Source organism: Vipera ursinii, assembly GCF_947247035.1.
Source record: "Vipera ursinii genome assembly, chromosome: 3".
Taxonomy (NCBI): Eukaryota; Metazoa; Chordata; class Lepidosauria; order Squamata; family Viperidae; genus Vipera; species Vipera ursinii.
In genome coordinates, this window is record NC_139516.1 from 30,394,412 (window position 1) to 30,420,482 (window position 26,071).

The following is a 26,071-nucleotide window of genomic DNA, read 5'->3' on the forward strand; positions in this document are numbered from 1 at the left end:
AACATATTTCTCCAAATAGATTAAATGGTTAAAAAATAGTTTCAGAATGTAGTTTGTTTGTTTAGTAAAGAGATGTACATTTTTGCTAACTACCATTGATTAAACTGACAATATTAGGACATGGGTTGTGGGAATGAGGATTAGAACTCATTTTTCTATATACTGCTACTATATTTAGGACTTGTTTTTCAGACTTTCAAGATTTTTTTCTTTTTGGTTTGGATCTTTTTCATTAATCAAACAGTGGAAAAAGAAAAATGGAAAAAGAAAAGCAGATATAAAATATAAAGATTTTAAAGATAATAAGCAATGAATCAGCGAACACCTAGAGGCAAACAAAGTCATTACCAAAAACCAACATGGGTTTGTGAAAAACAGATCATGCCAGAGAAATCTTATTGCATTCTTTGATCAGGTGACAAAATTAGTGGACCAGAGGAATCTTGTGGATATAATTTACTTGGACTTCAGTAAGGCATTTGATAAAGTAGACCACAACCTACTACTTGCTAAGATAGAAAAATGTAGGTTAGATAGCATCATGACCAGATGGATTCATAGCTGGCTGACCGGCCCTACTAAGCGTGTGGTCCCCAATGGAACTGCATCTACATGGAGATAAATGTTTGCAGATGAGACCAAGCTGGCAGGAATAGCCAACACTCTAGAAGATAGGCTTAAGATACAAGAGGATCTTGACAGACTTGAACATTGAGCGCTATCTAACAAAATGAAATCTAATGGTGAAAAAAGTAAGGTTCTACATTTAGGCAAGAAAAACCAAATGCACAGGTATAGTATAGGTGATATCTTGCTTAGCAGTAGTAACTGTGAGAGGGATCTCAGAGTCCTAGTGGACAATCACTTAAATATGAGCCAGCAGTGTGCTGCAGCTACCAAAAGGCCAACACAGTGCTAGGCTGCATTAACAGAGGGATAGAATCAAGATCAAGTGAAGTACTAATACCACTTTACAATGCCTTGGTAAGGCCACACTTGGAATACTGCATCCAGTTTTGGTCACCACGATGTAAAAAAGATGTTGAGACTCTGGAAAGAGTACAGAGAAGAGCAACAAAGATGATTAGGCGACTGGAGGCTAAAACATATAAGGAATGCTTGCTGGAATTGGGTATGTCTAGTTTAATGAAGAGAAATACTAGGGGTGACATGATAGCAGTGTTCCAATATCTCAGGGGTTGCTACAAGGAAGAGGCAGTCAAGCTATTCTCCACAGCGCCTGAAGGCAGGACAAGAAGCAACAGATGGAAACTAGTCAAGGAGAGAAGCAACCTAGAACCAAGGAGAAATTTCCTGACAGTTAGAACAATTACCGTAATCATTGGAACAACCTGCCTCCAGAAGCTGTGAATGCTCCAACACTGTAAGTTTTAAAGAAGAGACTGGACCGCCATTTGCCTGAAATGGTACAGGGTTTCCTGCCTGAGCAGGGGCTTGTAGTAGATGACCTCCAAGGTGCCTTCCAACTTTTTATTGTTATTGCTGTTAAAATAGATTAATTACTAAAGGATGAGGTGTCTTCTGAATTCTTCATGAAACAATGAGTAATGCACATTAAAAGTTCTGTATGGAAATAATCAGAAATTACGAAAGCAGGGGTATGTCCATTTTGAAACTTGCTTCTGGTTAATTTTTTTATTTGTAAAATAAAAACTGTATTCATTTCCCCCACCAAAAAAAGAGAAAAGAAAGGAAAGAAGGAAAGCAGGAAAGAAAGAAGGAAAGAAAGAAAAAAGAGAGAAAAAAAGAGAAAGAGAAAGAAACTCAGATCTAAGGACAGTGATAGAGAGCAGATGAGAGACATCCTTGAGAAACAGCTGGATCTCTTAAATAACTGGATCTCTTAAATAACTTCTGCCAATTTAAATCAATGCCATAGGGAGCATTAATTTTTACAATACTTAGACCACCATGAATAAAAACAAGGGATAATTGGATGTCAGAGAAATTAAATCCATTGATGGAAAACATTGTTGTTGCATTCTTTATCCAAAACTGATGTGGGTTTTCAGAATGTCATATTCCAGTTTTGTCATATGTGCTAAACATCCAGCAATACTAACAACGATCACCCCCCCCCCAAATATGGAATATTTTTCCCAGAAGGAATAAACTGTTCCCCCCTGAATTTAAAACTATTCAAAATGGTTCAGTGAGGTTTCATTCAAAAATAGATCATTTTTAGCATTCTCCTTACAACTGTTCATCTGGGGATACCTGCTTAGAGCATATTAGCATATTAGTAGCAGCTTCAGCAAGAGGTAAAAATATATGGTGTTATAAAGCTGCCAATGAAGAAGCCAAACATTAGTATAAGAAGCAGCAGTGTTTATTCTCTCTCTCTCTCTCTCTCTCTCTCTCTCTCTCTCTCTCTCTCTCTCTCTCTCTCTCTCTCTCTCTCTCTCTCTCTGTGTGTGTGTGTGTGTGTGTGAGAGAGAGAGAGAGAGAGAGAGAGAGAGAGAGAGAGAGAGAGAGAGAGAGAGACTCAATATGGGAAAATGGCAAATGTAGTCCTGTTTTGGAAGCCTCATCCCTTTAAACATGCATGTGACATCAGTGCACATACAAAATGGATGGAGCTTGCATTGCAATTACCCAGCCACTATCCTGCGTGTAATAGTAAGCAATACTATAATATTTAATAATATTATGAATTAATAATAACATTATAAAAAGCAGAGTGGAGATATAGAGTGAAGGAAAAATTATATAGACTTTTTTTTCAAAATGTGAAATATTGACCAAAATACACTAAAAAACACAATAAAACAAAACAGTTTTCAAATGTAAAGGAAAATATTGGAAAACAATGGAAACCAAAACAAAATAAAAAGATAAGAAAACCCCAAGTAAACTAAGAAATCCCCTTTCCCTACTACCTTATATATTACATTTATCAGTAGTTGCTGGTTTACCAATAAATACTCCATCAACTTTTTCAAGAACAAGCAACCAGAATGTTCAGAAGTAAAATGCTGAGGTACTTCAAAGAAAATTGACAGTATTTCCCACCATGCTTCTGAAAAATTATCCTTCAAGTAGATTTATCTTGCTTAGAATACACATTTTTCATCTGTACTTGTCATAAAGATTTTGCTACAAAATGTCTTATTTATAAATGGGGCAATTCTACTTTCAACAATTGTACAATCTCAGCTACTCAGCAAGTCCTTTGCTATTGGTACAAATCTAGTACAGTTCCACAAACACGTACACAGAAGAGATGAGAAACATCTCCCTGCAACAGCAGTGGTTGTTCAGATGCTGCTCATCTACCAATATGCATTATGGGCGAGTTTTCTCTGTTTTAACCTTTGTAAGCTGTCCAGATGGGTGGATATATACATAATAAATAAATAATTTTCAATGGTTCCAGACAGCTGAGAGATGTAGTTCAGCTACTTTCAGCAGGCTTATTTCCAATCCTGCAATATGGAAAAGATAACTTTGGTGCAATGTTTCCCAATCTTGGAAACTTTAAAATGTGTGGATTTTGCCAGAATTCCCCAGCCATGCATACAATTATCCACATCTGTGTTCTCTTTTATTCTATTTAGAAGTTATGAGACTAAAATAACTTCTAAGATTCTACTTAGAAGTTATTTTAGCCTCATAACTTCTAAGTATTCTAAAAGAGAACACAGATATGGATAATTGATTATGGAGGATAGATTTGCATTCAACTTTATATTCAGGGAGTTTCAGAAAGATTTGTAAAAGCACCCCAAGCCAGTAGATAAAGGAAACAATTAATAATGAATTAGATTTTTGGTGGTTTGGCCCAAATCCCCTCTGTTTAGTTTGGAATTTTTTTAAAAAAATGAATGGGATTTAGTAAAATTAATTACATGTGATTTTCCTACCATTTATTAGGGCATGCATTGCGGCACTCAAGCCAGCCATTTTTAAGCTAGGTACGTTTTTATTAGGATTTGAACAAACTTGATGCTGGCCATGTACTAAGGCTGAAATGTATTTAATGAAAGGCTAAAGCAAGTAGTGTCTCAGCAAATGGCAGCACCTGCTTGATCTCCTCTGGGCTTTGAAATTAAGCAAGGTTGGGTCTAGTTAATTTCTGAATAAGAGATTACTAGGATATACAACACCAATTGGTTTGCCTTTGCCTAAGAAAACTCTGTGGATGTGTGTCCCAGAGTTGAGCTTGATTCAAAGGAGGCTTTACTCGAAGTGACAGCCAGCTAACTGTGCATTACCTTGAAAAGCTCAAAGACTAGATTTGGTCAGCATTCAGTTGCTCTGAGTTAAGTGGCATGTACATTTAATAATAGTATTATTATTCAGATTCTAATAATCTAGGAACCACAGACTGAAGTGGGAAATTGAAAAATATATTGCCTAGTACTTGCCAAGAAACGAACATGGAAATGGAAGAAAGGTGGCCAGATCACTTGCCGAATCAACTGGCCTGAAAATGGGTACCATGGCAGCATCAGATCCATAACTGGTTGTTTATTTATTAAATTTATTTGCTGCCCATTTTGCCAGTGAAGCATGCCCCAAAATTAGACTGTGACAAGTAGGAAAGCCATCATGGTGGGACTTAAAGCAAAGGTCTGGGTATTGGAAATGTGAACAAGAGCGGACATTTTATCATGTTTTGTGGATGTGCAAAAAAGCTAAAAAAATGGACTCAAATATAAATACTAATTCAGATGATTTTAAAGACTAATATAAAATTGAAATCAGCTTTTCCTTTTGGCTGATAAACAGTTGGAACAAGTCATGGAACTGTTTTTCTATAACTGCATCAAGACATGCACAAAGATGGAAACATTCAATATTAGCCACAGTGGAGGCATGTACAGTGAAGGTAATGGAAGTTGTTGAAGTGGTCAGATTGACATCTTTGATCAGAAAAAAGACATTATTAAAGTTTATTGCTGACAAGAAACCTCCTACAGACTTTGCATGAAACAGAAAAAGTGAAATTATAACCCATGGTTTTAAACGTTACCAAAATTATGGAACGAAGGAAGTTATTTCTTCATTATAAATACTGGAATTTAGTTTTCATGTTTATTAAACTCTTAATAAAATTATACTGAAAAGAAACCAACGTAGACATAACTATAATCACCGGAGGCACAGCCATCCAAAGGAGAATTTTATTATTTTAGGAGGGAGTGTAAGCAAATGTTCCTGTTGGATTTCAAACTTTTAAAACTCTCCAGAAATACCAGGTATGAACTCAATGTTAAATTTAATAATAGGAAGAAAGCTGTAGATTTATTAAAAGCACAGCTAGAAGTCGCGCAATTTTTCCCCCCAAAAGGGACGGAACAACAGCGTGTCTCTCCTGCCACAAAGTTTGCAGCCCCCCCAAGTCAACTTCCGTCTTCTCTGAAAGAGGGAACTACGCAACCCTTGCGTAAATATGGTAAGCGTAGGATCAGGAACTCCACTTTTGTGGAGGAGCACGTGCTCAAGCAAGCCCGCCCCTCCCCCTGTGATCTCACCAGCTCAAATTCCCCATCCGCAAAATGGCACATGTTGCTGTCGGGATTTCACTCGTCTCCGTTGCAGTTGCGCTTGCGCCGACGTGAGACTACAGTTCCCGAGAACCTTTGCGGAAGGGCTGCGGCGCATGCTCTCATCCGGGACAACCGCGCTGTTTTCTGTCTCCTCCCTCCTGCTGCTGATGCAAGAGCTGAGCGCGGCGGCGAGGCGAGCCGGACGGGCTGAGCAAAAGGAGTCGGGGCGACTGACTTCCCGGGAGGTGTCGTGTCTTTACTCCCCCCCTCCCGCGAGACGGGCGCTTCCAAGTTTCTGCTTTGACGGTCAGGGAGAGCCGTAGCCATGTCGGGAGACGAGGTGAGGACAGAGACGTGCCCAGGCCTGGGGGCGGCGTGAGGCTGGGGCTGTGGCCGCCGCCATGTGAGGAGCCGGGCCTGAGGCCTGTCCGCACCCTGATCAGAGCCCGTTGAATTTAGCTTCCCTCAGCGAAAGCAGCTCCCTTCTCCCGGTCTGTGATACAGATAGGCCTGTTTTTTTCCCTGAGCAGCTTTGAGGAACTTCTCCTTTGTCCTTGGCCGCTTTTTCTTTTTTCTTTTTCGCTACCCTGTCAAGTAAGGAAGCCATCCTCGATCACCCTTCCCGCCTTACGTCAAACTGAGTTAATTTCAAACGCCCCCGCCACCCCCTCCCTCACGCGGTTTGAGAAAGCAGGAAAGTTTCGTATGTTTAAAAAAAAAAAAGCCGCTGTTTTACAAAGGCAATAGGAACAAACGATGGACGTGGTTGCGGATGCGTCTAATGTGCTTTGAATGGAAGGAGCGTCTTAAACTACTATGATGCCTCTGAATGGCAGGCCTGTGTTTTATTTTTGCGTATAGTGTGGCTCGGCAATCTTTGGTTTTAGTTGTCAGTCTTAAAGGATCCCTATTAGTTTGCTGCTCCAGTGGCCCGATTTGGAGTCTTATTAAAAACATCTTAATTTTGTAATAACTGGCTGCTTTCAGATTCAATAGAAGACTTATTCCTGTGCTTGCTAGCACTCTGGGGTCTCTTTCTTTTTATTCCAGAGTTAATTGTTAGAATATTTTTTTTTCAAATCTCTAGAATGAGAATCAGAAACCTCTCACATAATATATCCAGAAGAACTTGTGAATCCACTAGCCTTGGATGGCCAATAAATTTAAATTAATAATGGAATAATTTTGAGCTCCCTAGAACTTTGCATGGGCAGAATAATCCTATTATTCCGCCAGAAGTTCTCTGATGATACCTGAGCAAAAACCAGGGACAGCTTTTGCTTGCCTTTCATATTTACAGTGAAAATGATTCATTTTAAAATCAAAAGGAATTTTATATTTGGAAGCCTTTGTCACGATCCTTTAAAATATTCCTTTTAAGCAGTATGTGAATCAATTTTCTCTTGTTTTTGGATATACATTTTCAATCCTTAAGTGGGGAGACCAATTCTGGGGAGGGAAAATTGTTTTATCTTTTTAGCCCTTGAGAAGTTCTGGGCAATACAGAATGAGTTTGTAATAGGTTAGAATATAGTATCCATTTGAATAGACATCTACATTATTTATAAAGCTGATGTTGTCAAACTTTATGATACTGCTACTTCATAAAATGATAAATTAACATATGCTTTGCTGTGAATTGAGCTAATAATTTCAGATTTTGATTTGGCAAAAAATAAATACACTACTTTTAATAATTAAAATTTAATCTGTACGTCACAAATTTTGCTACTGCCACTGAAGCCGATGCCCATAAAGCAAAAGTGAAATTTGGCAGTTGGTTTGCCTAAGCAAGTTTGATTAGATAAAAATGACCACCCTCTAAATTGCTTCCAAACCCCTAGAATAAGCTATGATTGAGCTGTCAGTTCATTTTGTCAACTCCCAGTTGTAGTACACTGATTTATTGAAATTATGCATGATTGGTTTCTGAATCAATTTAGTTGATGGAATGATTCATTTTTAAGGTCCCTTTTTTTAGTAGAAACACTAATTTTTGACTCAAAAAGATTTTAGTGCAGTACTTGGAAAACAGATATAAAATATGTTTTTAGGAATAATTATGAAGAAGCATTAGCTGCAGAAGGGTGAAAAACAAGCTAGATTTCCAAATATTTAGAACTTTTCTGTTCTCATAAAAATGATTTAATAATAGAAAAATATCAGTTTTACTGTTGCAGTTGAGATGGCTATAAATTTATTACTTTAATTTTTGAAGTCTTTTAATAATGTGGTTTGTGCCAGCATGTCAGTATAGATCTGTGTTCCATATAATGACGAACTCAATCTTATTTGAAATATTATGAATTCAGGAATAGACTTCTCATGTTTTTTTTTCTTTTTTTGTTTACAAATGCTTGATGGCATATGAATCATAAGTCCAAAATGTATAAATTTGGTTTCCTACTTTAGAATTGTACTAAAGATTGGCCTCATACAGCTTAATAATTTCTCACCAGCCAAAAGAAATGTAATTTCATCTTGGTATAGCAAAGTACTTTACATTACACAAAAATGTAGTTGTGTTGTACCAGCCAAAGGTAATTAATGTATGGGTATTTTGTATTTTCTCTTCCCGCCTGTAGCCTTCATGTCCCCTTAATTGCTTTAAAAAGTCTACCAGTTGAAACAACATTGGGACATGTGAAGAATTCCTCCGTTCTACATTTCAGGCAGCTCAATTTATTGACTGGCTCTTTGGATATCTGTTCTCCTGTCATGACCATTGTTGAAATAATTAGGATAGGTTTAATCTAAGTGTGATGAAAAAATATAGACATATCTCTTCAGAACTGCAGATATTTCAATAGTAATATTTTAACACAGATATAAAAGAGACATTAGATCAGGGACACTCATTCTGATGTCTATGGCTATTTGATATTAACTAGGTTAATCATCTACTTACCTTTTAACAAATTGTTTTAATTTTAAAAATCAAAAGATTGGAATATAAGAGGGTGCTAGCCTCCAGTTTCCTTTCTGAGAAAAAAGCTGCATCAACATGACCAACATTTTGAAAGATCCACCCAAATTCTCTCAATATTACATTTATCATGTTTCCCTGAAAGTAAGACCTACCCTGAAAAGAAGCCCCAGTTTTGGGGCAAGGTGTAAAAATCAAGCTCGGATGGTTTCTCATGGAGCGACACTTGCCTTGCCTCGCTGGCCCACTACTTGTGTGGCCGAAGGAGCAGCTTCATTATGCAGCTGAGAATGGAGCTCCATCCAGCCTGCATTTCGCAGTCGGAGGCCTTTCCGGAAGGCCTTCACAGGTGAGAATTGAGCTATGGATTCAATCTTTAGCTTGGTTCTCGGCTGCAGAGGCCTTCCTGACTGTGAAATGCAGACTGGAGCTCCATTCTCAGCTGCAGAATGAAGCTGCTCCTTCAGCTGCAGAAGTGGGCTACCTTGGTGGTGCCGCTGCAAGGTGAGTGGGAAAACCCCCTTCCCCCAAAATAAGACCTGGTATCTCTTGGAGGCAAAAAAAAGACCAGGTCTTATTTTTTGGGGAAACACGGTATGCCCCTTGATTTTGGACAAGTTCCTATTTCTGCATTAAGTGGACAATTAAAGTGGAAGGAATTTAATGAACTACTATTTAACTGATATTTCAGATACAGTCTTTGGTTTCTGTTCTCTACAAAAAAGAATATAACTAGTTTCTCATATTAAATGCATTCAGAGACAGGGTTTCTTTTCTTTAAATATAAATTAATATGTATGTTTGGAGATGCCTTTTAAGGAATGATTACTTTTAAAAGTCCTGTATAACCAGTTAGTATGATGTGATTTCATTATACTACTATTAGTCTCAGATGTAAAGCACTATAATTAAACTTGTAATAGTTTAGATTATGATATTCATAAGCAAAACTTTATTATCTGTATGGGTGTCTGAAAAATTGATCTAGATTGGTTTGTCAGAAATATATTTTTCTAGCAGAAAATGCCTCTTCAGTGTAATTACTGTAAAATAAATATGCAGATTGCAGTTTTCAGCTAAAATGCACAAGACTTGGGTTGCTATCAACATTTGACCTGAATTTTTGGAGTACTGTCCAGAATAAGTTTGGTAAGGGAAGTCGTCCATAATATCAGATTCTTCTTGTTCTGTTTTACCCATATTAAGTTTTTAGTTATTTCCTAATGAACTCTATATAGCTTTGTAGAGATTTTATTTGATAAACTTTCTATTACATTGTGTTTGATAATTTAATAAATGTTTATATTTATATGTACTTACAAATCAGAGGATATTTTTATGTTGTAAATTTGTGTTAAGAAAATACTGTTGTTTCTTGCAGATGATCTTCGATCCTACTATGAGCAAAAAGAAGAAGAAGAAAAAGAAGCCTTTTATGCTTGATGAAGAAGGTGGTGACGCACAAACAGAAGAGACACAACTATTAGAAACAAAAGAAGTAGAGCCAGAACCACCAGAAGACAAAGATATAGAAGCTGATGAAGAGGACAGCAGAAAGAAAGGTAAACTAGAAATCTAGTTTTCTGTTTCTTTTTTATTTTTCTCAAGAAAATATGTTTATAAAGGTGTGACATTTAATTTGTGCTCTTTTAAAGCTTTCCAAAGAAGTCCATACGTTAAGCAGCAGAATGCTTAATAAAATGTTTGGAAAATGCATTTAGACTTTGCTCACTGGTTGGCTGTAAACATGAACACGTTGCTCTCTTACCATTACTCATGGAAGATAGAAATTAGAGAATTTTGTACTGTTGGTTTGACTTTCAGGGAGAGGATGGATGGTCATTTAAAAAACAACTGACTTACAGTATTGCATTGTATGTCTCCAAATATCCTGAAATATACAGGCTGAAGCACACGTATCTTACAGCTGTAATTTGATGGTTTGCTTTGTTTCATATATATAAATATTAAACAGATTGCCAGCTAAGTTCTTTGGTCCATTACTATGAATCAGCCAACTGTTAACATTTTAGAATTGGACTCTTATTTACATTTTTGTATTTCATGAGAAATTTTCATGAGAAATTAAGTTGAAGTAGCTAGCAAGATGGATGACATATACATTTAATAAATAAAAATAATTATTTTTATGTTATTGTCTGGGTTGCAATACTTACGTTTTTCTTTGACTTATTGCTGTTAAGGAGGCATTGAAGTAAATATTGTAAATGCAAAGATTTTGTGGTAAGCATCCTGAAAAAATATAGACTATCATGTCTGGGAACTAATTCTTATAGCTTGATTCTCAGTTATTACACCCTGAGTTATCAAGATCTACTGGATATAATGTGTAAAAGTCTAAATCAATGTTTTATACATGATTGAAATAGTCTAAATTAGTTTTTCATTTTTCTCATTTTATTATTGAAGTTGTCTGACTTCATTGTAACAAGTTTGCTTAAATTTCTTGATAAATATATTCAGGCATGTTTCTTCCATACTCAAATCATTAAGTAATCCAAATGTTAGTAATGTGCTACCTTTCAATTTCAGATGCATCAAATGATTTAGATGACTTAACCTTCTTTAATCAGAAGAAAAAGAAGAAAAAAACAAAAAAGATATTTGATATTGATGAAGCTGAAGAGGGACTGAAGGTAAGTTGAGATAGGGTTAAAGGGCACGTTTCTTTCATCATCTTACTAACTTAAGATTTAGGTTCCTCCTCATCCCCAAAATAACTGTCTATACCAGACATGTCAAACACAAGGCCCGGGGGCCAGATCCGGCCCGCGAAGTGGTTTCATGTGGCCCGCGAAGCCATCCTGGAAACAGTGAGGGAACGGCCCCTGCTGCCTTGGCCCTGGCCCAGAGACCCTCCTCCTACCAGAGACCCTCAGATCTGTCCCACTCCTGCCCAGGTCCCCATAGGCACCCTTGATGCGAACGATGTAGAGCTGGCCACGTCCACCCAGTAGGCCATGCGCACTCTAGCCATGCCCACCCAGTAGGCCATGCAAACCCTGGCCATACCCGCCCGGCCCCCTGAGGGCAACTGCAATGCTGATGCGGCCCTCAATGAAATTGAGTTTGACACCCCTGGTCTATACTGTGCTCTCCTTAAGAGAGGAAGAAACTTGTTACTGTATATTATCTAAAATCCCAAATTATATCAAAGACATTTTAATCCCCTAGACTTTTGCTTTGTAGGTGACCTCTGTTTGAATTAGTTGATTATTGTCATGATCAACAGAGATGCATATTTTGAATTATTGTACATTATGCTTGGTGCTTGTATCATTAAATGATGTTTACCTTGCTCTCCTTCCCTGGCCTCCCAATTGTTTTCAAGGACCTAAAAATTGAAGGTGATGTGCAAGAAACAGTAGAACCAGAAGATGACCTTGATATCATGTTAGGAAAGAAGAAGAAAAGAAAGACGGCAAAGTTTACAGATGAGGATGAAGTATTAGATAAAGATGAAGGTAACTTTTTTAGTAGTGTCTATTGCTATTGGTCAAAGTTGGTAACTTTGAAGGTTGGTACCCAAAGTGTAGCTATATTTTAATCTGATAAGCAGGGCGGAAGACAAGCTATTGTAGCTTATTAGCATTCAGTCAAATGCTGCAGTGGTGTAGAGAAAGTTTTGTAGTGTAACTGTCCAATATAACATTGACCATCTACACTGATTTTATTGTACAGGGTGCAACAGTGTCTTCTACATTGCCATTAGCCACAGCTATTTTAATTTCAGAGGGCAAAGGAGAAGATGTGAGTCCAATAACTTAGTGCTTCAATGAGACACTAAGCTCTCTTAATTTCTAGCTCTATGCAGCCACTTTCATTCCTTGTTCTCTTTGGTCCTGATCGTCTCTCCTATTTGCCTTTTCAAAATCAAAGATAATTCTTGAAAATATTTGAAAGGTGTGGGGACAGTTTTAGAGCAACATAATTCAATATGGGTATTCCAATAAATCTGATTTATGGATTTCCATTTTCAAAAACACCTTAAATAGCATTGTAAATCAGCACACAATATATGTTACTAACCCTCAGTTTCATAGTTGTAATCAACTTATATTGTTTTTGAAAAGCTCAGATCTCATACCTGTGTACTCATTCAGACACAGTGGGCACCACCAACTAAATAAGGAACAAAAGTACATTCTTAAATTCAAATACGTATTAAATTTCATTTGATAAAGGATAGGGAAATTTTCTATTTGAACTTTTTGGGAAACCTAGCTAGAACAGGGGTGTCTAACTTGCAACGTCATGTGACGTGTCACAATGTATTGTGACTTTTTCTCCATTGTTTTTATATATTGTATTTTATTGTATTGCCCTGTACTCCTTCGGGAGAAGGGCGGTATAAAAATTAAATTATTATTATTATTGTTGTTGTTGTTGTTGGCAATGGGATGGGTGCGGTTTCAGCATGATGCATGCGGCCCACGGACTGGCAGTTTGACACCCCTATTCTAGCATTATTGAAATTCCACTTCTGTGGAAAGAGGAAAAATAAATTTGTCTTTCCAAATGCTATGCCTCACCTTATTCTTAATACTATTTGGATTAACTTTCCCTTTCCCCCTAGTATCTCCTCATTTAGCAAAGGGTCTAAAGGTTCTGGCTGAAAAATATATTTGTACATGTCACATAAAAATATTCTGTGCACATTGTGGAATGGAAATTGATGGGGTCTGAAATGATATTTGTAATTCTGCAGCATTGGAGGATGATGACAGCAAAAAAGATGATGGAATCTCTTTTAGCTCTCAGTCAGGACCTGCATGGGCAGGCTCAGAAAGGGATTACACATATGATGAGGTAAATACTTTTCACACCTTTTAACTAATTCATCTATTGGTCTTTTATTATAATCTTTGGGGAGCATAATATAAACTGAGTTTGGATTTATACCAAAATGAAGAGAACCAAAGCTTTGTTATTATCTTAGATTGAATTTTTTTATTCTGCCTCAAGATTATGGAATAATGAGTAGAACATACATATTTTAAATAAATAAAGCACTTTGTAGAGAAGGTGAACTTTTTTTGAAATCTTACTATTCAGAAAAAATGTGCTTTTTCCCCAGGTAAATAAATTCAATAAAACATGATTGTATTAGTATTACTATTTGTGTCAATTAATCATCAGTATTAATTGATTTTTTAATATTCTTTTCTTTATCCTTGCAGTTGCTGAATCGTGTATTTAACATTATGAGGGAAAAAAATCCTGATATGGTAGCTGGTGAAAAAAGAAAATTTGTTATGAAACCTCCCCAGGTTGTAAGAGTAGGAACAAAGAAAACATCATTTGTTAACTTCACAGATATCTGTAAACTGTAAGTTTGGTTATATTGCAATTTGGGACAGGAATTAGTAAAAGTCGGGGTCATGGAATTGTGTTATCAGTATTGTTCAGTTATAAACTGAGTTTACATAGACCAAACAGCAGTTAATTCATCTCAAGGATAGATAGTATCATATTCTGAAAGGACTGTGGCAAGTGTACCTGATTCATTAGATGGTTAACTGGGAATTCTTTTTAACCAATTTAATGAAGTGAATATGCTTTATCAGCTTTTGTGAAATTGCTGTTCATTTGTGCTAGGGAAATTCCTAGTGAGGGTGGGCTAACATTTGGAAGTGTTTTAGAACCACCAGAGTAGTGATTAATTAAGCGGAATAATAATAAATTAATATAAAACAATAGTCACCAGGAAATATTGATTCCTTAGGTGTTTTATTACCTACATGTTTACTGTTTTCCTTCAGACCTAGTCTGAACACCTAAAACTTGGGAGTGTAAGATATAATGAGATTGGAATTGAGGCTAGCTTGCATACAACCATTTAGTTAAATGCTTGCATAGTGAATTCAGCAAAGTACATAAGCGCATGGGATTATCATTTTGAAATAAATTTATATGTACGGATTGTAATGTTTTTATATATATATTTATAAATATTTTTATATAGGTAGTCCTTGACTTATGATGGATTTGCCAAAATCTACTTACAACTTCATCCCAAAGTTGTGCCTGCTGCAGTGTCCCCATTCCCTCACTGGTCCCCACAAGCCTAGCACACTATTTGGCTGGACACCTTCCTCCTCACTTACTTTTCAAAGACCTCTGGAACTTGATTAAAGAAGGAGGACAGACCACTCCATTACTGGACCACGTGGCATGATCCTGAAAGAGGCTCCCACTTTCCACATTGAATTGTGGTCTCTCAGAAAATGGCTTTTTTGTGATTGCACCCCCTGTGACCCAGTAATGAAGTGGCTTGCTATGCTCCCCTAACATGAGCTGGGTAGTGTTTTTGCCATGTTTCGTCTATCCATGCTGTGGAACTTGGGTTAGGGAAGCATAGCAAGTCGGTTCGTTGTCTGCATATCATGATCCGGAAGCAGCTGCCTTTTTCTAAGTGGTCACATTGAATTGTGGCTACTCAGAAAAATGGCTACTCCCAGGATTTTGTGCTCCAGCAACAGACTTGCTTTGCTTTCCCAATCCGAACTCCAGAGATCTTCGAAAGGTATGTGCATGACAGGTGAGGAGGAAGGTGTGGGGCCTGGTAGGTTGGGAAGTAGGCCCAAGGCCTGTTGGGACCTCAAGGGACGGAAAGCAGAACATGGGTTGCCTTGGGATGAGGAGAAACCTCGAGGGACCTGGGGCATGAATTGCACTAGGCTTCCCAGGGCTTCCCCTATCTTCAGTTTAATAACCTGTGCATTCATTTAACAATTGCATCAGACAGAGCAGGGGTGAAGGGTTCTAAGTGAGGTGATCATGTGCTTAATGGCTATCACAATTTCTGACAATAGTGACCATGACCACTGTTTAGAATAGCTGGATGTTTTCATAGAATACTTGTAATGGTACTGGCATAAAGTGTTTGGTTTTGGCTTATTCTGAGATAGAAATCTATTCATTGTAATTTGTAAACTGTACTTAGTTTCTTGAGATGACATTTCAAACATTTAAAGTCCCAGACAATTCAGTTCTGGCTCATTGTTGTGTAAATCATTTACTGAAAGTTTTGATCTTGTTCATGTGAAACTTCACTGCAAACAATTTTCTTTAGATAAACAAAATGTGCTATTGTAACTTACGTTACATTGCCATATCTGATATTAGATAAGTGTGTCATTTTGCTGTCTCAGTTTATGAACAAATTTAATATTATATTCCCCTTGGAAGTTACTATCTTATGTGGTGGCATGTTAATTCCTTTTCATTTTATCTTCTTCAAATATCCTAAAAAGGCATTAGCTCTGTTAAAAAAAATGAATTTCAACTATTTGTATTGGCATTGCACAGGCCAGATGCTGCAGTATAATAATAAAAGAGATGTAAGTATGCTAAGTACTTCTTATTTTGGTAACTAGATAAACTTCCTTTCTTTTAGATTACATCGTCAACCTAAACATCTCCTGGCTTTTTTGCTGGCAGAATTGGGTACAAGGTAAGTACTTCAAACTTAGTCTTTGTTGTGATATTTATTCTTCATGAATATTTCTGAACTTTTAATAGTAGCCTCTGTACAAAGATTATGACATCTCTTCAGTAAGTTGACTGTTTCAAAAATAACAGTGTTGATGTAAGTAAAATTGGTTTAAGTCACTAGTGTTTCAATGATTTTATAATGTTATAGAATTTAATGTACAATTTGTACTTTTTGTATTTTTAATAAAGCTATGCCAATTCAGATGGAATTTTTGTTTCAGCCAAGTGCCACCTGTCAAAGCAACTGTGCCTTCCTAAAGATTTAGTGCTATTGCTTTGATGAATTCTTGACAAGAAGTTTCTTTTCCACATGCTTATCTACATACAAAAACCTGGGAAAACCTTCAGATTTGGCTGCACCAAATTTTCAAGGGTGGAAATCTAAAGGAGGCCTTTATATTAGAAATACCTATTTCTGATATGCTGTGGTTTAAAAAAATATTGAACTTTAGGAAATCGATTTTTTTTCCAACAGCTTCCCTTCATATAGCTATTTGCACATTAGAGTCCCCATATTTAAATGCTGACATAGTCAAATTTCACAAGAGAAAGGAATACGCCAAAGAATCGGTTACCTTTGTCCATGTAAAGTTAAAATTCATCACATACAAAGTGATTGCATACAAAAGTCGAATACAATTCCTGCTATAGGTTTTTCTCACACCACCTTAAAAAGTTCTGGTTCCCACTCTCTGCTCTACAGGTTCACTTTAGCTGACGTCTGGCATAGACAATGTCCTTCTAGAGCCTACTATTTATTAATGTCTTTTTTGCAGTATAGGATTAGTTGTGGTCAAGTAAAGGCTGACTATTTAATGTTGGTGTGTGTATGTGTAATAGGAGTCTGTAACCAAGAAGTTCAAAATAATAAGGAATTATGACTTGAACTTGTATCTTTCTACATATGCAAAATATTTCCATACACAATACTGATAAACATACATGTGTATATAATATGTATTCAAACTTGAAAAGTATAACCATTCCTTGTGATGTGGCCTGAGGTTTAAAAAAGTTTAAAGAAAAGTTTAAAGAAAAAAGATCTTTGCTTTAACTTACAAGTTATAGAAGCTTTCTGATCAGGAAACCAGATTAACTTGAATACCACTTCTGACCTTCAAATATTTTGTACACTTTTAATTATCAGTCAACAACCTTCTGCTACAGTAGCACTACTGATCTCCATTCTCATTTCAGCCTACAATGTGTGGATAAGAAAGATACACAGATGTTGCATATATTCTCTTATTATTGATGCTGTCCTCAGAATACTGTTTCTTCTGTTGTGTTATTTTTCCCTAGAAGGTAGCACATGTCTACAAAATTTTCTTTTAGCTGTTTTAGAACATAGCCTCCCTCACATAAGCATTTAAAAGAAAATAGCTGGTGTATTTCCACAAAAGCTACAGGATGTGCCGGGTATATTAACATTTGTGTGTTTGTGTATGCATGCTCTTCAGTCAGTCTTGACTCCTGGGCAAGTCCTTGCAGTTTTTGTGGCCATATCTTTGTAAGTAGTTTGCCATTGCCTGCTTCCTAGGGCTATGAGAGAATGACTGGCACAGTCATCCAACTGGCTTCATGCCGAGGGCAGGACTAGGAAGTTTTTTCCAATTTCTGGTTTGTGTCTTTAACTACTACATTTAACTGGCATTATATTTTTGTGTAGCCCTAGCAACCCATCAACCCTTAGGAATGAGTTTAGCTTGAACATCTGATAAAAGATGGCAGTAAATGGAGAGCCTTTGAAGAAAGATTTGCATATACTGTGGTGAGCATTTTGGAAGCCCTGAAGCCTCTGTTTCATTGAAAATATGTGATTCTAATTTTAATACCTTTATTTAGTGGTTCAATAGATGGCAACAACCAACTTGTAATCAAAGGAAGATTCCAACAAAAACAGATAGAAAATGTCTTGAGAAGATATATCAGTAAGTATATTCTATCATTTCAGGTTTACACTTGCTTCATGTAAAGTGTTTAATCTTGCTTCTTACATAACTATTAGTAGTGCTAAAATTGCCACCTTGTAATTTCATTAAAATTTTCTGAAACATATATTTTTGCTGGTTGTCAAAAAGAAAAAAGTGCTGCAGTTCAACCAGAAGGGTCATTTTATGGAATCACTTGCTGTATCTAATGAGGTGAAGGCATATAGAACAATTATAACTGAATATTTGGATAGTCATGTCTGTATGGGAAAATAGAAATCCTTGGTCTTTTGGTTATATACTAAAAATTACTCTTTCCGGTTTTAGTTGATGTAACAGTATTTTTTGTTTCCATGAGATAACAAAATGTTTTGTTATCTCATGGAAACACATGAGGTAACAATTGAATTGTATTGAAGTGTATTAAAATTACGTGGCTATTTCCATGTTCTATTGTCAGCTGCTTATTAAAAGATTATAAAGGATCTCAGACATCTCCAGTACAGAGGACTGAATAATGGGACATTGAAAAGAAAGTCTGGTGGATCATTTAGAATGCTTATTTTGTTTGGTACTACTTATTTTGTACAGTATGGATCAGTGATGTAAACTTAGTAATGAAGAAAGATAATAGAATGGTTAGATTTTAGATCCTGAATATATGTTCAGATACATGTTAACAGTGAGCCATATTGATTTTTCCTTTCACAATTCTGTGTTAGATTGAAAAAAGGTTGGCTGATAATACAGTTGTGACTTTTGAATCTGCCAAAGCCAAAAAGTCATTCTCCCATCTTGTAAGCTGCTTGCAAGACATTCTGCTTCTTTTGTGTGATAAATAGGTACATGCAGTAAATGGGCAGAAAAAAATGTATATTTTTAAGGGGTGCTACCTTGCAATGAAAGAGATAAATACTCTCTTCACTAATTATGTTTTATAGTCTAGTTCACGGGTGTCAAACTCGTGACATCACATAACATGTCGCGATGTATCACAACTTTTTCCCCATTGCCGGCAATGGGGGTGGGTGTGGGTTTGGTGTGACGCATCTGGCAGTTTGACACCCCTGGTCTAGTTTGCAGTTGGATTCAGAAATTACTCTACCTGGTTATTTAAATTATAAGTGCATAGTGGATGAAAATGTTTGTTTGTTTCTTATTGCTAATATAACTTGTTCAATTGTTCCCACAGAGGAATATGTCACCTGTCATACATGTCGGTCACCAGACACAATCTTGCAGAAGGACACCAGATTATATTTTTTGCAGTGTGAGACTTGCCATTCGCGCTGTTCTGTTGCCAGCATTAAAACTGGTTTCCAGGCTGTCACAGGCAAGAGAGCACAGCTCCGTGCCAAAGCTAACTAGTTGGCTGGATGACCCTGAATTTTTGCGAAGTGATCTGGGTGCAAATGGCTGGACAGGCTTACAACCTGAGTGGATTTCCGATGTATTAAAAACAAGATAGTAAAAGCTGCTTTGCTTTGGGTTGGTCTGTGAGATTCTTGCGAGATCAGATCCTCAAGCTGTTGACATTTGCTAACTGAATATTTTACCAACTGTCAAGTGATGAGAAAGGAGGTGCTTTTTAATCTGTTCATAGAATTCTGTAAAATGCAAGAGAAATTAAAGTTATTATAACAGTGACTCTTTCATTTGAATTTTTTGGTTTCTCTGTTAACAATAGTATGAATACATGCAAGCGTCATGGCCAATTGTGTTATAAAAACATTTGTTGTCCTAATTAAGTGTATTGTAAAAGCAAATGGGTACAGTTGAATTAATGTAATGGAACATATCATAGAATATTAAATCACAAATAGGTTCTCCCTGTTGAATATCTCCATGCATATAAGAATTTAATCATCTGGTTACAAGGGACAAATCCCACAGATAAATGTGAGATTTGTATTAATTGAGTTTAGGTTAGCTGTCTGTAGCCAGCTTTCCTTTGCATTTTGGTGTTCACTTTAATCTGCATTAGGATGGTCTTAATAAAAATTATTAAAATATAACATATCAAGATGCCATATTGCATGTAGGTTTGGGAAAACACTGCAGTGTAAATGCACATTATCATTGCCATTATCTATTTAGAGTTTTTGTAATGCTAGCTTTCAGTACTGTACTAAGAAAGTTAAATCTTTAAATTGTAAAAATGAATTATGTATGTATCACCCATTTAAATGAAAACAACAAGTTAGAAAAAGTTAGTGTGGCTATTAAAACTTAAATAATCTTAAATCTTTTCCCCCAGCACTGTACTTTCAGTTTTTGGAAAGGATAACTAGTGTATGTTCTTCCTATCCAAATATTCACCAATTTCAGGGCTGACCCAGAAACTAAGCTATCAGAAAGCTTGGTGGTCTTTATATAGTAGTTGGTATCCATTTTATCAGTTTATTCAGGCCTTAAAGCAGAGTTATTTAAGAAGGTTGTTGCATTCATTGGGATCTTTCAAAAGAGCCTTTGGATAAATTAGTACAGTAATGGACTACAAGGACCTGTGGCCTTAGGATTTGGGATTTCTGACCAAGGATGTGGGAATAGAAATAAGTGGACATCTTTTGCAATTAAGTATTATGAAGATAATCTTTATTGGGGCTGATGCTTAACAGATTTGATGGTGACACAAGATATAAACAAAAGGGCTCATACAAGCATGTGTCTGCATTGGATAAATTGGAATTTAAATGGCAAATACTATTTCCCCCCCACAAAGTATAGGCGATGTAAGGAATAAGTAAAATCATAATTTGTTTTTTAATTTTTTCTGTTACCTGCCCAGAATTGCGGATGCAAAATAGGTGGCCATATAAGCTGTTTAAATACTTAATGTATGGAATGAGGATTTACCTGGTGAATACTAAAAATGAATCTTGATGTGGTAGGTATATGTGTAAAAATTACTTTCCTTCTGTGAAGAAGACATGAAAAATTAGAGATTGCAATAAAATTAATACCTATGATTATTTGCAAATGCTGTGTATGTGTCTAAAGAATTATAGAATATGGAATGAGCCAGTGAATTTGAAAGAGGGAAGAAAAGTATATTCATAGTACATAGTATTCATCACTACCAAATATGATGCAGACTGCCAAATTGATGTTTAAAGTTAAACCCATTGAGCAGGCAGTTTTTATGACAATTGCATGACCTCACCAGGGTCAACTGGACAGGAATTTTGCCTCATATGCTGTGTTTAAAATTCCTCAGTTATCCAATGAGGCAAATTGGGCTGGATTACATAATACTTCAATACAATCCAGCAGGATACTACATTTCTTTGCTTGCTTGGAGATTTTAAAAAAATGTGATGCTTTTGAATTTAAAACACTAAAACATTTGCAAAGTTTAAGGAAGAGTGCCTTTTCACTACTGTTTCAAGATTTCTGACTTCTCATAACCCTTGTTATTAATATTGAAAGGTATTTGGTTAATGGGTGTGATACTTTAATTGAAGTTGAATCTAGAATCTTTGTTTTGGAATTGTAATTTGTATGTAAATTGACATGCAACTGAGTTTGCCAGGAAATTAATTTTTATATTTTCTGCAAAGGTTTTTTGAGAATAGAAAAGTCTAAAGTCGGTCTTTTTTAATGACTTAAATAGAATCTGAGCTGTAATGAATGTTGGATGTACCTTATAAATTGAATAAAGTCAGGATCAGTGACTTGTATAATTTTCCAAATTGTGGTTGTTTTCATAGGATGCTTTTGCAGACTTAACCAGCATTAGTTATACCTGCTCTTTCTTATTGTTCACCAGTATTATTTGAAGCCTGGATAAAACACTTGCAGAGTAAAACTATTGGCATGGATATTAATATAGCTAAAAAATGTGTCCCTTAACATTTCCAGGGGCCCAGATCCAGGCACAAAAGGTCAACAAGGGTCATCCTCATCTCTGAAGAGAATGTTCCAGATGGCAGGGGCTGTAGCAGAAAAGGCAAGTCTCCTGGTCCCTGCCAGCTGACAATCCTTGGTATACCTGTTATAGGCCCAACCTGCCTGACCGAATTGGACATGTAGAAACAACTGGGGGAAGTTTATCTTTTAGGAAAACCAGCTCAAGCCATGAAGGGCTTTAAAGGTGATAACTAGCACTTTTGGGTCCAGTCGGTGTATGAGTGGAAAATTGTCAGATAATTTTGAGCTATGTTAATCTTAGTTGACCTATAATACTTAACTCCTGTAGTGTTTGCCATCTGTCATTAGTTGGGAAAATTCACCAGCAGCTATGGTGCTCCAAATACTATCATTTCAGGGAATTAATATGGTAAAGGCAAAAAAAGCTTTGATTCAAGATTACCTTGTGTGTAAGGTAAGCGTGTTCTCAATTTCTGAATTCAGATAAGGACAAGGAAATTCAAAAATACACTCTTTGGGTCTTGGTCCTAAATACTAGTTTTGTTAACACAAGTAAAGTATGGTTTAAAGTTTAAAATACCATAGCATTTAATATCTACGTATTGGAGAAGCAACTAATTTTTTTCACTGTCATTCATTTGAAAAATGAGAAAAAGTGTATATTGCAGGATTCTGTGGGCACATTAGCAAATCTAGTCATGGAATGTTATACTTAAATGTGAAGCAACAAAGCTACTTTATGGGTTCCTGCCTGCTAAACATTTTAACTCAGCTTTTATTCTGGCACTTGTAACATTCTGAAGGCCAGGATAATCATTTATAGTTGTAAGATATAGTTAGTTGGTGCTTCAAGTAACTACAATATAACAGTGAAGTGTTTGAGTCTAAAGCAGCCTTTAAAAAAATGAATCTACCTCTATTCTAAGCATTTAAATATCTGCTATTTCCTAAGAAGCTGGTGCTTTTTTTTCTTTTACAATAAAATTTTCTCAAAACTGAGCTTTTATCTTTCTGTTCTTTGGATAGACTGTAGATAGATTTATTGCCACCAATGAGCTCGTCTTCAGATCTGGCCGTGTTACCAGCATGCCTCCCTTACTCCCATTATAAGCTGACCAGAATTCCCTTGAAGCGTGAGCAAATAAAATTAATAACTAAAATGCTTCACAAAACATTCTTAAAAGTCATATTCATGAGGATACATCATCTCCATTGTCTCCATTCCCTTGCAGACACCTTATGTTTGTCTTGAGCTAGTCTTGACATTTTCCATCTGACACAAGTCTTCCCATACGATTTTGCCTTCGATGCCTCATCACTGAGTGGAAATATGGAGCAGAACACACACAGGTCCTCACAAATGTGTCTCCCTAAAGGGCTGGGTAGAAAACTGCCCAGTGCAGGAGCCTCTGGTTTACCTAGAAGTCTTACCTGCATCGCTTATATTTTACTGTGACTGCTGCAGTTATTTTTCAGTGTGGGGGTAGGGCTGGTATTTTTACTATGATGTGGATAAGCTGAAAACCTAGTGGAACCCTGTTGGTATCTACCAGGCTCCCCTGATTATATTTTCTTTGTGATTATCTGCACCAACAATGGCAACATGTATAAATCGTAGCAGCCATAAATTGTTCCTCATAATCTTAAGTGAGCAAATGTTTGTGAACCTTTTAGAAATATTTGTAATCCTGCAGAACTGTAATCTGTTGTGATCAGGGCTTCTAAATTTTTTAATAGATGTAAATGTCTTAATGTGTTTCATGTCTTTATTGAATATATTAAGCCAACATTCATTTTTCTTGTAAAAATGTATAAGAAACTGTAGGATTAATAACAGTGAATTGAGATAGTTATTCCAATTTATGAGGTGATAATCAGGGATGAATTTTAAGAAGTCTTCCTCTTTAAAAGCCTAGACATTAGTTCTTTCCATTGAAGTCTGCTTTTTATCATGCAGATTTGAGGAATGACTCATGCCTCTGCAAACATCTGAAAAAGATTTGTCTCAGGAGGCTAGAAAGGCATTAAAATTTTCCCCTGTCCAATCATTACTGACTCAAGGGGGTGATGCTCATCTCCAATTCTCAGCCAAGTGAGTCTGCATTGTCTTGAGAGACGCCTCCGTCATCACATGGCCAGCATGAAAATAGAGTGCAGTAATTTTCCAGCTGAAGTGATACCTATTTATCTACTTGCACTTGCATGCTTTTGAACTGCTAGGTTAGCAGGAACTAGGGCGAGAATGGGAGCTCACCCCATCATGCAGCATTGGGGTCTTGAACCTGGGCTGTCAGTTACAAAACTATTATCTAAGATTTTTGCCTCCATCACTCCATAGGAAAATAGTGGTCAAATTCAAAAATAAGTTACTTTTCCCAGGAGTGGTCCAAAAGAAATCACTCCAGATGGGAAGTTCATAAAAGTATCAGGGTTATACGAAAGGGTTTGTAGGCAGTTCTTAATTATCTAAAGTCTATACGGGTGCACATTATAATAATGAACAATAGTGTTCTTGGGGGTGTATCAAGAATAGCGTTCTCCAGCAAGCAAACTGCCACCCACCTCATTTCTGCCAACAACCACATGGAAGGTACACCAAGCTAATGGAACAGTTTCTGTGGACCGAGGAGGCGAGTATTTTATGGCAATAATGAAAAATGTGGCAAAACTGAAACTGCATTCTAATTAAAAAAAAAACTTCATTCCAACCATGAAGCATGGAACTATGATTTGGAACTGTTTTACAGCTTCAAGAACAAGAAACCTCATAGCTATTGAGAGTACAATGGCTTCAGGATTCTACAGCATATTCGACAGGATAATGTCAGCACTGAAACTCCAGTGAATGGGTTACAAAGAATAGCATAACAAAGAAATGGCTGAAATAGAAAAAAAATCACATTTTGAGATTACAGTAGCATATTGTAAACTTGTAGCATGAAAGGATGGGGTCTCACACCTGCTTCAGAAGTATTCTGAGCCTACATTTCTGAGTTGTGCCTTCTTGGCATAAAGGCTTAATAGTTACTGCTGCCACCGTTATTCTCCAGAAGAACATCTCACTTTAGTGTCTTTCCCCTGAATCAGCTGTGTGAGAGTCAAGGCTCTCAGAGCCTTGGTCATTTTCTTTTCCAAATTATTTCATTCCCGCCCCAACCCCCATTTTTATCTATATCTCTTGGTCATGTGCTTTGTGGCAGAGAAATCAGCTTTTCTTACCTCCTCCCTTTTGGGCAGTAGACCAATCTCACAAGAAATACAATCAAATTATTTTCTTTTTGAAAAAGGAATGACAAAATGCAAACATTTTTCTACCTAAAGTATGATTAATTTCTTCTGGGTGTCACTTAGATTTCACTATATGTAAAAAGCAGCATATGATAAAATTGAAAATTGGTAGGAAAGCAAAGGAGGAGAATCCCAAAGCAGCTCTGAGTATTGAATATGCTCAGGGGATGTGGGATAGTGGCTCATGTTGATAGGAGGATGAAAGAAGAAAATGGAATGGAGTACAGAATACAGCTTTAACTCTGAGCACTTATTGTGGCAGTGTCCACTTCTGGTTTGCTCTGGACACCATTTTTGATGTATCTTAAATGAAAGCGGCACAGAGAGCAAAATATTCAAAGAAAATAGGCACTGGTAGTGTGAAGAGATAGCCTGAATCCAATATATTATTTTGTAATGTATCTTATTTAAATAGCAATAACAGCAAAAAAAGATACTGGACTTAAATCATGAATCAAGTTCTTCCTTTTATTATACAGTATTTTATGTACAAATCCCCCTCCCCCCCATTTCTTTCATTCTTCAGTCCTGCGGTTTTTTCATAGCAAAGTCTAGGAAGCATTTTGAAAATAGCTAGGGACACCAAAGTGACCAAACTTTGCAGGATAAGCTAATAGAGAAGAGCCAAAAGGATAAAGAAAATAAAAAGAAAAACAATGCTTGCCTGTTTTGTAACTTGCATTTTCAACAAAGAAATTGTTGTAAATTACTGTGCTTTGTGAGATGCAATCTTCTGTTAATATGTCCCGAAGAAGAGAAGATCCGTATATCTGGTTGTATATCTTCCAGCAGAAATCCTTAGGAGGGTAGGATAAAATCCTCTGAATTTGGCCTGTATGAAAATGTGATTCTCACCCTTTCCTGACAAGTAGTTGGAGTCTGAAAGACTGGATTACCCTGCTAAGCAAACAACGCTCCATCTATTTTTGAAGTTGGCAACTAGGAATAAACCATCTTACAATATTGTACAAAGAAGGGAACCTTGAAGAAAAAAAAAGATAATGAAGGATAATACAATTTTGTAG

The 26,071-nt window shown here is 36.5% G+C and overlaps 3 protein-coding genes across 5 annotated transcripts in view; 2 read left to right on the plus strand and 1 right to left on the minus strand.

Annotated features, from left to right (window-relative positions):
* PIGU (phosphatidylinositol glycan anchor biosynthesis class U) overlaps positions 1–26,071 on the plus strand; it is a gene marked incomplete at its 5' end in the record, with an annotated part of 662,778 nt that overhangs the window by 255,282 nt on the left and 381,425 nt on the right. The window lies entirely within an intron of this gene.
* EIF2S2 (eukaryotic translation initiation factor 2 subunit beta) lies at positions 5,666–22,757 on the plus strand. 3 transcript variants are annotated; one of them, XM_083360421.1, is made up of 10 exons: positions 5,666–5,853; positions 9,821–10,001; positions 10,993–11,096; positions 11,792–11,924; positions 13,169–13,269; positions 13,641–13,789; positions 15,860–15,916; positions 17,803–17,888; positions 19,081–20,775; positions 21,750–22,757. In XM_083360421.1, exons 1-9 carry the CDS (start codon positions 5,839–5,841, stop codon positions 19,254–19,256), a joined length of 1,002 nt encoding a protein of 333 aa, XP_083216547.1. In that variant the 5' UTR covers positions 5,666–5,838; the 3' UTR covers positions 19,257–20,775; positions 21,750–22,757. The 3 variants fall into 3 exon arrangements, with proteins under 3 accessions (XP_083216547.1, XP_083216548.1, XP_083216549.1); XM_083360422.1 differs by lacking the exon at positions 21,750–22,757 and adding an exon at positions 18,611–18,730 and having other exon boundaries at positions 19,081–19,255; XM_083360423.1 differs by lacking the exon at positions 21,750–22,757 and adding an exon at positions 18,611–18,685 and having other exon boundaries at positions 19,081–19,120.
* RALY (RALY heterogeneous nuclear ribonucleoprotein) overlaps positions 25,253–26,071 on the minus strand; it is a 280,907-nt gene continuing 280,088 nt past the window's right edge. Inside the window, exon 10 of the mRNA XM_083358249.1 lies at positions 25,253–26,027. The gene's annotated coding sequence lies outside the window, so the exon portion shown is untranslated. The remainder of the gene's footprint in view (positions 26,028–26,071) is intronic.

What these genes read in the sequence shown, in the direction of transcription:
- EIF2S2 (XM_083360421.1), top strand. An exon ending in GGGATTACACATATGATGAG is followed by an intron (nt 13,270 to 13,640) that starts GTAAATACTTTT and finishes TTATCCTTGCAG; the next exon opens with TTGCTGAATCGTGTATTTAA. An exon ending in TGTCTTGAGAAGATATATCA is followed by an intron (nt 17,889 to 19,080) that starts GTAAGTATATTC and finishes TTGTTCCCACAG; the next exon opens with AGGAATATGTCACCTGTCAT.